The sequence below is a fragment of the Triturus cristatus genome, chromosome 1_2 (assembly GCF_964204655.1).
Source record: "Triturus cristatus chromosome 1_2, aTriCri1.1, whole genome shotgun sequence".
Classification (NCBI taxonomy): Eukaryota; Metazoa; Chordata; class Amphibia; order Caudata; family Salamandridae; genus Triturus; species Triturus cristatus.
In genome coordinates this window covers 215,501,854-215,517,836 of record NC_140580.1, presented here as the reverse complement: position 1 = coordinate 215,517,836, position 15,983 = coordinate 215,501,854, and the positions used below count along the sequence as shown (strand labels likewise).

General features: G+C 42.7%; 1 protein-coding gene across 2 annotated transcripts in view; it reads right to left on the bottom strand.

Moving 5' to 3' along the window:
• The window catches only part of LOC146867068 (cGMP-dependent protein kinase 2-like), a 1,824,148-nt gene extending 1,809,160 nt beyond the window's left edge, over window positions 1-14,988 (bottom strand). For both annotated transcript variants that reach the window (XM_085603485.1, XM_085603486.1), the window contains exons 1-2: window positions 14,820-14,988; window positions 12,663-13,267 (exon numbers count right to left, since the gene is read on the bottom strand). In XM_085603485.1, the coding sequence (XP_085459611.1) occupies window positions 12,663-13,165 (503 nt within the window). In that variant the 5' untranslated portion in view covers window positions 13,166-13,267; window positions 14,820-14,988. The remainder of the gene's footprint in view (window positions 1-12,662; window positions 13,268-14,819) is intronic.
• Between the last annotated feature and the right edge of the window lie 995 nt (window positions 14,989-15,983).

Sequence of the window (15,983 nt, the reverse complement as noted above, 5' to 3'; positions counted from 1 at the left end):
TCTTGATTAGTGCAGAGTTGAGGGGTTGGGTGACAGAAATAAAACATCTTGCGGGCCACTTATCAGATCATGTGGCTGTAACATTAATGTTGAAACTCCCTAGCAAACCAACAATTAAAAGATGGACGTTAGATCGAGCCATTCTGTCTGAGGAAGAAATAATAGAAAGTTTAGTAGTAGAAACCAAGATCTATTTCTCAACTAACTCAGACAATGTGCCTATAGAAATAGTATGGGATGCTTACAAAGCATGTTTAAGAGGCTGGATAACGTCTATGCAAATAGCTAGACAGAAGAAACATAAAGCAGAGATAAAGGAAATAGAGGATAAAATCCAGGAGTTAGAGCATGATCTCATTGTTCAAGAGATGGAACACAAGAGAATATCATTGATAGACTACTATCTCTCAGAACGGAGATGTCAGCGATATTGGATGGGAGACTGCAAAAGAAATGGGATTCCAGTAAGATGGCCCACTTCGAATATGGGGAAGGATCTGGCAAGCTTCTGGCCTGGAAAACCAAACAAGAACTTGCAAGAAGCAATATCAAGGAAGTAGTATGTAGTGCTACTGGTAAAGTGTGTCAGACTCCCGGGGATATCGAAGAAGCACTCCGAAAATATTTTGAGAAAGTATATAAAGAAGAACTTATACCACAAGAAAATATAATTGAATCTTGGCTCCAGCGTTTTCCATCTAAAAAACTCAGCAATGAGGCCTCAAGAAATTTTAACAAACCTATATCTCAGTCTGAGATCAGGAGTACAATTGAAGCAGGCAAGAATGGTAAAGCGTCAGGGCCAGATGGGCTTCCGGCTGAACTATATAAATCTTTGGTCGAGGTTCTGATTCCAGTATTGGATAAACTGTTTACTCAAATCTTTGAAAGAGGTGTCAACATGCCTCCCTCATGGAATGAGGCCACGGTTGCCTTGATTCTAAAACCATCTAAGCCTGCAAATCAGTGTGACTCATACAGACCAATTTCTCTGCTCAATCTTGACTATAAAATCCTTGTCAAGGTTCTCGCAGAGAGGTTGAATGGCGTTATGAGTGGTCTACTACATCAGGACCAAAAGGGTTTTGTTAGAGGGAGAGGTATTCAAGAGCTAACTTACAATTTAATTGGAGATATTGACCTTGCAACATCATATAAATTACCACTGGCCATTATTACATTGGATGCTACGAAGGCTTTTGATCGGGTCAACTGGGCTTATCTAATTAAGGTATTGGAGAAATATAAACTAGGTGAGAAATTTTCTAGGGTTATTTCTTCAATCTACCAAGCTCCGACAGTTAGAATTCTGATAAACGGTAATCTCTCTCCTTCTATACAAGTGCAAAGAGGGACAAGGCAGGGATGTCCACTTTCTCCAATGCTCTTTAATTTATATAGAGTCTTTTGCAGAAAGCATCAGAAAACATCAGGAAATACTCCCGTTTAGTTTTGGTAATTGGGTAAAAAAGGTTTCTTTATATGCAGATGACATTATGGTATACACCTCAGATCTTGACAAAACCATTCCTATCATATATAGCCTAGCCCAACAATTTGGTAACATCTCGGGGTATGAGATTAATCAGTCAAAGACGGAGTGCATGGCTTGGAACTCTACAGTTAGCTCTGTCCAATTAAAAAGAGAAATCAGAGATCTAGGAATTAAAATTACTCAGGATATCAATGATATACCCAAGACAAATTTACGTAAAATAGACAAAGAAATTTCTGAATCTTTAAAAAGCTGGGCATATTTAACTTTAACATTAATAGGAAGGGTTAATCTAATAAAAATAATGCTGTTACCCAAATTGATTTTTGTTTTTCAGAATATACCACTAGCCTTCAGAGAAGAAAGTCTGAGGAAAATTCAGTCAAAAATGAATTCATTTATATGGGCTTCTAAGGGTATTAGAATATCCTGGAAGAAACTTAGGAGAAGGAAGAACAAGGGAGGTTTAAGTGCGCCTGACATAATTATTTACTCATGGGTTTTCTTAATGAAGACAGGCAAAATGCTGATGAATGAGCCTAATCTCTCAGATATAGGCAGGATGTTTAAGGAAATGCTGCAAGACCCAAAAGGAGCTGAATACGTTTTTCTATATAGATTTGGAGATCCACGCTTTTTAAAGAAAATTCGACTGAAATCTGTAAGGGACTTTGCCGACACTTAGGGGCAGATTACGATCCTGTATTTTTTTTACCCGTACGACTCGTATCCGTATTTTTTTACGTACGAATCGTACAAGTACCGTACAAACGGTGAAGTACGATTCGTACGGGAAAAATACATACGAATCGCCTCGGTAAAAGTCTACGAGACGTCCCCGGACAGTTTTACGTACGAGTCGTAAAACTGAAGTCCGAGCGCACAAGTCCGATCCGTACCGGCGTTCTGAATGCACAAGCGTATGGAAAACGTCCCGTACGGCGTAGCGCTGGGGGTACGGCGCGTACATATGGGGCTGGGGTGGGGTACGACGCGTACATATGGGGCTGGGGGTACGGCACGTACATACGGGGCTGGGGGTACGGCGCGTACATACGGGGCTGGGGTGGGGGTACGGCACGTACATACGGGGCTGGGGGTACGGCGCATACATACGGGGCTGGGGTGGGGGTACGGTGCATACATACGGGGCTGGGGGTACGGCGCGTACATACGGGGCTGGGGTGGGGGTACGGCGCATACATACAGGGCTGGGGGTACGGCACGTACATACGGGGCTGGGGGTAAGGTGCGTACATACGGGGTTGGGGTGGGGGTATGGTTCGTACATTCGGGGGGTGGGGGGTACGGTCCGTACATATGCAATGTTGGGGTACGCACCATACATGATGACACGTACGATGTGGGTGATGGCGTGTACGCCGCGTAGCGGGCCCCCTTTTCCTCGTGCATCGCGGCGTACTTAGCTTTTCCGGCACTTTTTGGCTCCCGTAAAAATATAGCCGCGCGGAGTGCTGTGGGTACGAATCGTACTTGCTGGTCCGTAAAACGCTGCCTGACTCCGTGCGGACGTCGTGTACGCACTGCCCAGGATCGGAATTGTATGTATTTTTTAGCCTTACGGTGTTTTTTACGATTCGTACGGAAATGGTATTTCTGTACGAATCGTACTTGCTGGTTTGTACGGTGGAATTCCCGGGTACGTGTCGTACGGAGAAAACGCTCCGTACGACCATTTGTACCCGGGTTTTACAGGATCGGAATCGGCACCTTGGTGTAAAATCAGAAAGCTGCTAAAAATTAGCTATTACAGCGCTATGGTGCCTATTTGGGATACACCACGATCACCTGAGTGGACTAAAGACTCATTAATAACACTTTTAAAATCTGCCGGAGTAAATTGCTGGGCCCAACTTATTCCAGAAGGTTGTCTGCTACCCTGGGAAGATCTTAGGTCTATAACGGACAGTCAGCTACCTAAATTTAAATACATACAAATAAAAAGTTGGTCCCAGGCGGTTGCTGTTCCGGTGGGCTTTACAAATGAGCTAGAGAATGCTTTGAGAACTGGACAACGAAACAAGAAAGAAGTAGCAAAACTGTACTGGCTTCTGATAGATCTGGCAGATGGCGACTTTATCCTTCCATCACAACTGTGGGGCGAATGTTTGCCGGATGTCAGCACGGAAGATATATGGCAAGTATCTTTTGATTTATTATATTCTACAGTCCAACCTGCCAATTTAAGGAGAAATCATCTTTTTTCTCTTCCCAGAGTATACTGGTCTCCTTTTAAGTTGTCGAAGTTTGCAAAGGGTGCTGTCCTAGATGTCAGAAGGATAAAGCTAATGATGAGCATATGTTTATAAGCTGCTCCGAATTACAGCAATTTTGGGGTTCTGTAATAAAAGATATGGAAGACATATTTGGGTTTGATATTCAGGTGAGCACTTTCTTAATCACCTTTGGTATTCTCCCGGATAACAAATTGTTACCCTTGGATAATAAAAAGCTCTGTTTCTATCTTATCTTGTTAGCACATAGAGAAATTTGTAAATGTTGGATCAAATGTACCCCTCCGACCTTTTATGACTGGCTAAATTCTATCAAATATATTATGAAACTGGATATTGCCACAAAAAAGAAAAAAGCGGGCCTTTTGGACACCATGCATAGATTGGTTAGGTAGTCCTTAATTTCAGAATTTAAGTTTGTCCTATGATTATGCCTCTACATGGAATTACTTTATCACTCGGGTCAGTTCCTGGGCCGTATAGATAGAAGAATGGAATGGACCAATCACAAGTGGTTCTGTGTAAAGTGCAAACCATTAACATCAGAGCTCTCTTGCTGTCGCCAATATAAAGGTGACAGCTGAGTAAATCTATTTGGCTCTGTAGAGACTTAGTTGCATATGAGGACTTAAAAAATGTTTTAAAAAAGAACTCAATTCCTTTCTCCCTACTTTTCAAAAGTGTGATGTGCTTCTGTGCAAATTGGAATATAGAAGTAAAGTGCAGGTGCGTAGCATCAATAATAATACACAAACCAACTCCTTACTGCACAGTGCTTATTTGGTAATGGTGGTCTCGTGTAGGATAAAGTCCAAATGCTTCTGTGCAATGTCGCGAATTAAAGTGCAATGGTAGGACACAGAGAGCACTCCTAGCGTTTGGTAAAGTGCAAGTGCTTTTGATCAATTTTACTACTATTTTTCAGTATAATGTTTACAAATGGTATTTGGCGTCCTCACCTATGCATTCAATGTGCTCCACTATCCTGATACTGGACACCTGACATATTTATTACGAGAATGGGGAGCGAGGGGGCCAGATCCTAAAATCCAATTGCTGACATAAAAGATTTTACATAAAAGATTATCTCAACCATTGTGATTAGTTGCATGAAACACAAAAATATTAAAATAGTGATGCAGACATATTTGACATAAGTCATATAAATTTCATATATATTTCACATCTCATGGATTTCATTATTTAGGTGTTAACTTTGATTGTCATTGTGTAGTAATATTGATATCATCTAGAAGATCATCATTCAAGGTGGACATGCATGTCTTTATCGGAATTTAGGCCTCTGGGTGTTTTACAATCAAACATAGGTATATATCTAGATTCCAGCTGCCTAAGCTTGCCTTCATGATGCCCACCTCGTCTGCTTTTCGGGACTGAGTCTACTACAAAATATGTTAGTTCTTCTATCCTGCCGGCATGAACATCGTTGATGTGACAAGCTACAGGGTATGATTTATCTCCATTCTTTACTGCTCGGAGATGCTGCAGGACCCTCACGTGATCCATATGGATTGTACTCCCAACATAATATTTGGGACAAGTGAATTGAAGAACATAAATAACATAATCACTTTTTCAGTTAAAAAAGGGAGGGATCTTCCATGGTTTGGTAAAAAACTGGCAATTGAACTTCCTTCTTACTTGGTCCATGTTTGCACGCCTTGCACTTAATGCATTTATTGAAACTAGGGTTTGCCCTCAACCAGCTCTGTGTCTCATTAACTTCTGGGCTATTTCTCACCAATTGTTGCCTCATTAAGGTTGCTTATCTAAAGGTGATAAGGGGTCTCTGCGGGACCAGGGTATTCAACACTGGGTCTCCTTTTACCAGATGCCAATGCCCACTCATGCAGTCTCTTACTCTGACAAAGTAGGCATTGTACCCGGTTATCATCCTCACTTCCTGGGATGTATCTCCTTTTGTTTTCCTCACTTTTTTAAATAAAATGTCTTCCCTTGGTGTCCATCCACTTTCACTAATGCTTGATTTAGCACCCTCTGACTATAGCCTCTTTCTTTAAATCTCACTGTCAATTCGGTTTGTGCATGTTCTACAGAGCTAGCCTTGCTACAGTTTCTCTTCATGCAGAGTAATTCTGCGTAGGGGATGCTCTGTTTTAGTTTTTGCGGGTGGAAACTGCTTGCATGAAGGATGGAGTTTCCCGCAGTTGGTTTTCTAAAAGTTAGTGTGTGCAGTGTTCCTTCTCTAATAAAAACTTCCAGATCTAAAAAGTGTACTTGAAGTTCACTCATGGTACTAATAAAAGTTAAATTCAATTCATTGTTGTTCAAAGCTGTTATAAAATACCTCAACTTCTCTCGTGTCCCTCTCCATGTAATATATAAATCACCAATAAAATGCCACCAAACTTTGATGTTCTCTTGCCACTCTGTTTTAAAGTCGACCATCAGCACCTGCTCCTCCCACCAGCCCGTCGAGTGCCACACACCTCTGTGTTGTATTCCACCAGCTAGTGCATATGCTATGACACTCTCTAGCCCATGTGCACTGTAACACCACCCCGTGAATATGTCATGCCACACTTGCCTTCGCACGGGTTATATTGCCCCACCTAACGTGCCTTCCTCGATGCCTACTTTATAACGCACAGCGCTATGCCATACATATTACAATCTGGGATCTATATCTTTGTCACAGTGCATATGCCACGTTACACTCCCCAGCACATATTTTATATTACAACTTTAGAGACTAGTTAGGTTACACAACACTGCCCTGTGCAGATTACACTCCAAGGCGCATATCGCATAGCACGCGCTAGTGCCTGTGCTATCTCGCGCTCTCCAATGAATCTGTCATTGCGCACAATGTATTGCATATTACATTTCACGCCCTGGTTCATCTTATATCACACTTTTTGGTGCATAGTTTATACCATATACTACATCTAGTTTTCATTTTCAATCGTGCTCTCAGGACTATGTTCTATATAACACTGCGTCCACCTACCCTTTTCACGGGCATTACATTTTGCGATGGGGGGTGGAGGGTCAGGGGGTGTTTCTGCCAAGTGAGCCCGGAGTCACAGTCACAAACGTCCTCTTCTTCCTGAATAAAAGTGAGATTATGCTGCATACTTGTTCATATTTTAAGTAGTTCGCACAGACACACATTTTAAAAACAATAAAGTTCCTAATGCCCACCTTTTCTGAACAGTTATCTTGCTGCCCCATCCAACTCCTCCCTATCCTCTGTTGTCTGAATCCATGGACTAGCCTCCTCCCTCCTGCTATGCATGGCCTGATGTGCTGCCACTGCCCTCCATTTAGCATGATGTACCAGTCCACTCCTCCTGCCCTCCATTGCCCAATTCTATGGCCCATCATTGACCTCCTGCTTAGCCTCTGTGCTTAGCTTGCTGCCCCTATTCTCCTTCCCCCTGCCCTCCGATGTCTTTGTGCATGCCCCTGCTCCATCCTTTTTGCCCACCATGTTCCATGGACCTGCCACTCCTATCTACTCTGAGTTTTCTGTTGAGCTGCCACTCCCCTCCCACCTGCCTAGCATTGTCAGATGACTGTAACCTATCCCTGCCACCTCCACCCTGCCGGTCCACATGCCATGCCACTATCCCTTTCCTCCTGTCCTCCATGGTCCATTTTACTGCCACACCCTTCTGCCCTCTCTGGTCTGTTGTGCTGCAACTGCTCCTCCTGCCTGCCCCGCGCGGTCTGTTGTGAGGCCCCTTCCTCTGAACTCTCTTGTCTGTGCCCAGGTCATGACCCTCCCTTCTATCCTCCATGGTCCTTTGTGCATGCCCCTGCACCCTCCTTCTTGCCCATCATAGCCATTGTGCTGCCACTAACCCTCCCGCTTGCCATGCATGTTCTTCTGTGCTGCCATGGCCCATCCCACCTTCCCTGTGTGGTCAGCTAGCTGCCCCTGACCCCCTTCCACCTTCCCTCCATGGTCTGTGTGTATGCCATCATAGTCTCACTGTTGCTCTCCATGGTGTGTCTTGTTTCTAGTGCCCATCCTGCCGGACCTCCATGGTCATCTTACTGCTCCTGCCCTGCCCCCTTGCCCCCAGCCCTCTGTTTCCATGTGCAGACCCCTATTCCCTCCCTCCTGGCTTGTCTGTTCCATTGTAATGCCCCTGATCCGTCCCTCCTGCCCTTTATGGTCTGTTATGCTGCAGCTTTCTCTCCTGTCTGTCCATTATGGTCAGCTAGCTACCATTGCCTCTTTCCCCTCTGTTCTCTGTTGTCCATGTGCATGGTCCTGTACCCTCCCTATTGCTTTCTATGGATTGTTGTGCTGCACTCCCGTCCCGCATGCCCTGTGTGGTGTATTGTGCTGCTGCAAACCCTGATGCCTGCCCTGTAGGGTCTGTTTGGTGCACCTCTCCATGTCCCTCCTGTTCTCTGTTATCCGAGTCCATGTCCCTACCCCAATTCCTCCTGCCTACCATGATCCAATGTACCATACTTGCGAACATTTTGAACTTGGTAAGAGGGAGATTTTGAAAAAAAACTGGGGTATTGATTTTCCCCTTTGAGTTACATTGAAAAAGAGGAGATTGTAGACAGGAGACAGATCAAATAAAGCCCATTTGAGCTTAAAAACATTGGACGTTTCCTGGCTGAAACGGGTCTGTTGGCATGTATGGTTTTACTACCACTGCCTCTTCCTTCTGCCCACAATGGTCTATTATATTGCCACAGCCTCTCTTGCCGGTCCTGTATTGTTGTTTTGTTGCCCTTGCCCCCCTTTCCACTGCCCTCCATAGTCTGTTGTGCTGCCACTGCCGTTCCTGCCTGCCCAATGTGGTTAAATTGTTGCCTCTGCACTCTCCTACCTGCCTTCAATTTTCAGAGTCAATGCCCCTGGCCTCTGCCGTTCAACAGTATCCCAATGAACAACTAGGTTGCTAACATTCTATATTTATTAGAAAAGTGTGGAATGCCTGACGTCATCTTGATGTAATCAAAACTGTAATACCTAGAGCATTTCCTTTAGAAATTATATATATGAGAGGGTCTTATTTGCATCAAAATTATGGTAAGTGCTCTAAAAAACTAAAATGAGGCCTAGTTTTCTGAGTTTTCAAATAGCGACAAAGAACTTTTAAATTATTTGTAACCTTTATGTTTTTTTATCCAGTTGACCACTTGATTAAATGTTGCACTTAGGGGAGAGGATGTGGTGTTACTTCCAGAGCTGCAGACTTTGCAACTGGGGAACCAGGTTGGAGTTTCTGCTTCAGCTCAACATTCTGTGATTCTGGTCAAATCACTTAATCTCCCCATGTCTACAACCAAAATGAATTTGATCTTGTGTGATGTAACCAATGCTCATGTAAAGCACTCCAATACCTGACAAGTCTGCACTATATAAAACTGCAAATACACAAAAAATAAGTGTTTTGCACACTTCTGTCATTGGGCTACATGTGGGCTACATCTGGGTGAAATCTGTGCTGCATTTGGGCTCCTTTGTCTCTGGTGGCCATCTTGGGAGATTTATTTGTTATGAAGTTTCCTAATTTCCTAATTTACTGCATTCTCCTCAGTAGGAAATGCTTTCAGTTTTTTACTTTGATTCCATCAAGAAGGTATTCAGATATGTCACACATTTGCCATAAATTCTGAATGTTAGCACTCTAGTTGCTCATTAGATCACTGTAGTAAAGCTACTGCTCACCACGGAAGTCTGCTGCTGGTATTAAACTTGCATGTTTCAGTCTGCATATCAGAATTTTTTAATGAAATAGAAGAGGATTTGAGAAGTCACTCAAAACGTGCCCTAATTGTTCTTTCTTCAACACTAATCATAATTTCTATGGTAAAATGAACCCCCTCATTTTGTTCCTTTTTAAATTAAATGTTTTAAGTGTTACCAGTTTATTCCAATCAAGATGGATTCAGGTGTGCCATACTTTTGTCATAAGTAAGACTGTTAGCACTCTAGTTGTTCGTTAGAACACTCTGGGACATTCTGTCATTTGGCTATACTTGGGCTACATCTGGGTGATGTTTGGGATACATTTGGGCTCTTTTGTCTCTGGTGGCCATCTTGGGAGATTTATTTGTTATGAATTTTCCTAATTTCCTCATTTACTGCAGTCTCCTCAGTAGGAAATACTTTCAGTTTTTTACTTTGGTTCCATCAAGAAGACATTCAGATGTGTCACACATGTGCCATAAATTCTGAATGTTAGCACTCTAGTTGCTCATTAGATCACTGTAGTAAAGCTACTGCTCACCAGGGAAGTCTGCTGCTGGTATTCAAAGTGCATGTTTCAGTCTGCATGTCAGAATTTTTTTATGAAATAGAAGAGGATCTGAGAAGTCAAAATTTGCCCTAATTTTTCTTTCTGCAGCACTAATCATAATTTCTATGGCAAAATGAACCCCCTCATTTTGTTCCTTTGTAAATTAAATGTTTTAAGTGTTACCACTTTATTCCAATCAAGATGGCTTCAGGTGTGCCACACATTTGTCATGAGTAGGACTGTTAGCGCTCTAGTTGTTCTTTAAAACACTCTGGGAAGCTGCAGTAGAACACAAAGGAATCAACTGACAGTCTCTGCCCTTGTTGGATGTACATGTTTTACTGAGAATGTCAGACTTCATTCTCACATGACTGAGAAAGATAATGTGAATTTACAGAAAATATGCTCTCAGTTTAACTCATAGATCACCTTCCAAACCTCTGTGGGAAAAGCATGAGAAAATAGTTTTCTCTCAAACATGATTCATGATATCACAGCAGAAGGTTTTTCACATGGTAAAATCACCTTAGAACACACCCCAATTCCTAAAATGAGTATGGTACCATCAACAAATGATTTATAATGTAACTAAAGTCTTAAAACCTTCTATTAACTACAATGCTTTTTAATGAGGTGCTATCACGTATATTGGTCCCAAGATGGCTGCCTACACTTCTTGGATGAAGTACTGACAGCCAATCAGATCTCACGATGAGATGTGTGGTTAGGCTCCGCCCAGATATATCTATCTTTTTAACTCTAACTTTCTCAGGAACTACTGAACAGATTTACACCATTTAAGCAAACGGCACGAGTCTGAACTGAGGACTACCTCTTTGCCAAATTTGGTGTAATTCAGTCCAGCAGTTCGGGCTGTAGCAGCGTCAACAGGTCCTATGGGAAAATGCATGGGGAAAACGCGTTTTGGGACCCCCCTATTTTCTCGGCCCCCGCTTGTCGAATCACTGTGAAATTTTCAGGATAGGAGCGGACCGGAGCTGGCCAAAAGTTTGGAAAATTTCGTGAAAATTCGTCAATCGTCGCCAACGTTATTCAAAAAGGAATGTTTCAGATTTCCTATGGAAAATAGGTCCTAACTATAACTACCTACTGGCGACTGCCAGTAGGTAATATATATATATATATATATATATATATATATATATTCACTGGAAAAAATAAACGATAAGCTAATGTTATATTCATGTAAATTTGTCAATGACAGCATTAACGTTTTGAACTAAATAAAACACATAAATTCACCAGTTATAGTTAGCAGGACTAACCATAACTTGCGCTGCGCCATGCACTGCTTATGACCTTGAATATCACATCACTTATGACATGTTCTATGACATCATTTATGACATTTTTCTTTTTTCAGTCCCAAGGGAATCCCTCTGGGTTTCCCCATGAGGACTAGGGAGTGGTCAGAGTACCCTACCCTGCCCCCTTACACTATTTCTTTTCTAAGCTCACAATAGAGGACCAAGTTCCTGAGTCCTGTAATGTCTGCCTAAACATTTTTTCTCATATTACTGTGGAGTTACGTATAGTAGTCCTGTACTTACCCATTTTCACTTTGTCGATGTTTTGGTTGTCAACGTTTTTACTATAATATTCTTGTAGCATGATTTTTAAAACATATATCTCAATCCCATACCTCTAGATTCGAGCTATGCTGAGTGTCTGTTGGTATTTCAATGTTGTTGTAAACACAGTTATATTTTTTCAAAGCTTTTTTTTCTAATGTTTTTCACTGGCGTATGGGACTTTTTAAGAGGTTCCTCAAAAATTAGGCTTTTTTCTTACCAATATAGTATTTCGAAATGCATCATTTTTGTGCAAGGTTTTTAAGCGCTTTCTCAAAACAGTATTATTGGTTAGATGAGAATGTTAAACATTTTTCAAAGATGAACTTGAGAATGGACATAGCTCAAGATTCATAGGACTGCATAGCAGTAAAATTGTTGAAAAAGGTTTTATTAAAGGGTTCTGCTAATTAGACATTAACAGCATAAAGCAAGACAATCTCTAGTTGGATAATATGTTTGAATCAGGCCGTCTTTACTTTCAGACAAATTAGAAGCTTGCATATAAAGGCCTCTTCCATCAGGGAATATTGCCTAATTAGCAAAGCAGTATAAGATATCCCTGTCTTTGAGGCCCTTTGATAGTCGCAGATGTGACATATACTAGGGCCCACGTTGGCAGCTGTCTAACCGTGTGTAATATGACAGTGATTGGACTTCTATAGAGAAACAGATGGAACGCTCGAATGAGAAAGGTTCGGCATTTCACCTTGGATAAATATTGACAAACATTTTGTTTCATACACTGGAAAAACTAGCATCCTTTAAGGCACTGTGATGGTGGGAATCCACTAGTGTGGGCAGCCTTTATATCATGGTGTCTGTTCTCTTTAATACAGCGCAATGAACTAATCTAGTGACTCGAAGGCCAGGTGGTCACTGTGTGCTCCAAACATCTATTTTGTGTCAATACTGATTAACTGTATGGATTTTCTTACTTCTCATTTAGAGTGTTTTAATTATATTACTGAGAGGGACACCCTATAACATTATTACTTATTTACGAATTGAAACAGATGTGCAGTAGTCCTACATATGGTAAAGAGAACTTATTTCCTCTTACCTGGAGTCTTTGCGGATGGATGCCAACTCAAAGGTGAAATTCTGTGTGGAAGGGCAGTAAAACTTTCTCGACGTTGGCTCTGCTGACACACCTTCTTTAGCCTTTAAACGCCTCTGAACTTCAGGAGTGTGGTCTCCACATCGATTCGGCACTTGGTTGAGGACACTGTTCAGTTTGTTCTCTTGGCTGGTGACTGGGGACGAAGGATTGCTATTGTAACCAATGGCATCTTGCAGCTTTTCAATCTGGGATACCTTTGCTTGGAGCTCTTTCTCCAGTTGCTTGATTCTTTCATCTTTCTCCTTCAGCTCCTCCCACTTCCGTCGCAGCTCCTCTTCCAAAAGGAGGACAGTTTCTTGCAACTTTTTCAGTGCCCCAGATGCACTGTCCCTTGTGCTGGAGGAGGGACAGCTGTCTTCTGCTCTTGGGGCTTTGACAGTTCCATTGCCCATAGTGTTCTGTCGAAACATCCCAAACTCACGAGATGGCACCTTACTTTGCATTGGGCATTCTTCTTCTAACTAATATTGGGACGTTGGAGGGCACTCAGTAGGTATACCAGTTGTCATATTTTTCTTGTCATGACATGTTTCTGCCACTTATACCTGCAGTAATAGAAAACACAAATATTGCAGGTTTGTCAGTGTCATCACTATGAGTCCATTAGAAGCACTAGACAAGAATGCATAGCAGAAAAAAGAGTGTGAGAGGGAAGCAGTTAAAAAGCCCAATCCCCTGTGAATCATTGAAGAGGTCAGCTCAATCACCCCTGGTTACAGTCATGGCCTAGCTGGAAATGTCAAGTTTGAAGGTCGTCAATGCTGCCTTAGTTGCCATAACAACGTACAGAAAGCTGTAATTGCATTGATTTGCTCTTAGACGCTACTCCTTAGATCCGTCCACAGCTAAACTGTGCTCTATAAGTGGCCTCCACTTGTTATAAACCTGATTAAGGCGTTATTTTATTTCCATTTTAGGCTCTTTAGAACCCAGACAATTTTCAAGCAGAGAAAACGCTATGTGTCGCACACATTTGCTCAGCCTTCAACGCGAATGTCAATTTTCTATTATCTGAAAATTATTATTATTATTTTGCGGCATTTATCTTTGGCTGTGTGGTTTCCGCCTTAGGTACATCTTATTCCCTTGTGTGTTCCCAATGTCTCTAGCCATCTCCTCCTTCCCTGTGCTGAACTGACAATTTGTGGTGTGAGAACCCTGAAAAAACTCTAAATAAACAAACATTTGCTTTGAGAAACATGCCACAACGAAGATATTATTCTACAAAATACCATTATCCATGTTGCATACATGACACATATTAAGTCCACTCAGTCCTTGCAGGTGGGTGAAGAAAACGTGACAAATCTTTTTTTTTTTCGTTCTTTGTGATCTAGGACGCAGGTTTAACCCAAAGCCTTATACGTTCAGTAATTTGTTAAAGGTTCATGTGCCACCATCATGCTGTGATGGTAAAGTTATGCTCTCTGTGTCCCTTAACTGGCTGACTGAATAATTAAAGTATTTTTGAGGCATCTACATTCAGTGCTCTGCCAAACAATGCGTTGCCTTCTATGTACAAAATAGCCATCAAACTAAATGGACTAATTGTGAAATATGCCGATGCTATAATACGCATAACTGAGACCATAAGAAATGGGGTTATTAGTTGACAGAGATGAGAGGCCCACTCAAGTAATAAACTCAGTGCTTGTCAGGATGAACCACAACACTCACTAAATAAATCTGCATTTAGCCTCTGGAAGCTTGACATAAAGCAGTCAGGCTTAATTTATAGGCAATGTGTAAAGTATTTATGCAGCACTCGAACATTAATATTATATTGAAAAGACAACACAAGAAAAACCCCAAACCAATTTAGAGACGCGCTTGAAGTGTTTTTGACCCTGCCAGCAACTTCACTCTCTCCAGCACAGCCGGTGCCCTGGGGTACTACCGGGACCAGCAACTCTCACCGCATACTCCCGCCAGGAGGCTACCGGGCAGTGACCCCTGACCCTCAGACACGAGCAGTTCAGCAGCCAAGCACTCCTGCAGTGCAAGACATGCTTGAAATGTTTTTGACCCTGCGAGCAATTTCACACTCTCCATCAGAGCCGATGACCCGGGGGGACTACCGGGACCAGCAACACTCACCTCTTACTCTCACTAGCAGGCAGCCAGTTGGTGACCCTTGACCCTCAGACACGAGCACTTCAGTGACCAGGCACTCCCGGAGTGCGGTACACAGCATGAGACACGCTTAAGCTGTTTTTCACCCTGCCAGCAAATTTACTTTCTCCAGCACAGCCGGTGCCCTGGGAGACTACACGGACCAGCAACCCTTACTACATACTCCCGTCAGGAGGCGGACGGGTGATGACCGCCGATCCTCCGACAAGAACACGTCAGCGGCCGTGCGCTCACGCAGCGCGGGACACAGCGCGAGACGCACTTGAACTGTTTTTGATCCTGGCAGCACCTTCACTCTCTCCAGCACAGTCGGTGTCCTGGTGGACTACTCGGACAAGCACCCCTCACCGCATACTACTGCCAGGAGACGACTGGGTGGTGACACGAGCACTTCAATGGCCGGGCACTCCTGCAGCACGGGACGTAGAGCGAGAACCATATAATGGCCATCCACGCATTACAAGCGGATTCAACGAAACACCTGAAGTTGGTATATTGGGAGAATGTTGCAAATGTCTATTATTGTAACTCAAATACAGGTCAATTAACATCCCAATTTCTTAGGTTCAAGCCAGGCCCTGCTTTCGAAGATTTTCAAGACCTAAATCAACCCTATCTGGAGAAAATATAGTATACAAAAGTTCGCTATGAATAATTAGATCTTCTACCTCAAAATGGAAGGCGAGCCCTATCTTAGAGGAGGATATCTGCACTTTATGCACTTTAGGCCAGACAGAAAGTATTGCACATTATTTCTTCTTTTGCAAAGTTTTTACAACATGAATAGGAAAACATTGATTCATCCACTCTGCAACAACATGGGGTTTAGCAGGTTTGAGGAAGCTTTAAGAGTGGTGAAAAGTGACACATCACCTCATATAATTTTTGCACTTAGCAGGTACCCACTTGCAGTTGGATTCATACGTAGCCATGACCCGTGCAGGTAAGTGCGGCAGGGTGGAGGTGGGGGGAATTTTGACTGACCACAATGACAGGGGGAAATTAATTACTTATTTAATTTCACCTTGTGGTCGTCTGTCGAATCCCCCCCCAACCCGGCCCCACTGCTCTTACCTGCACGGGCCGCAGCTGTTCATAGGCAAGAAGATGGGGCTGAAATGTTTATGG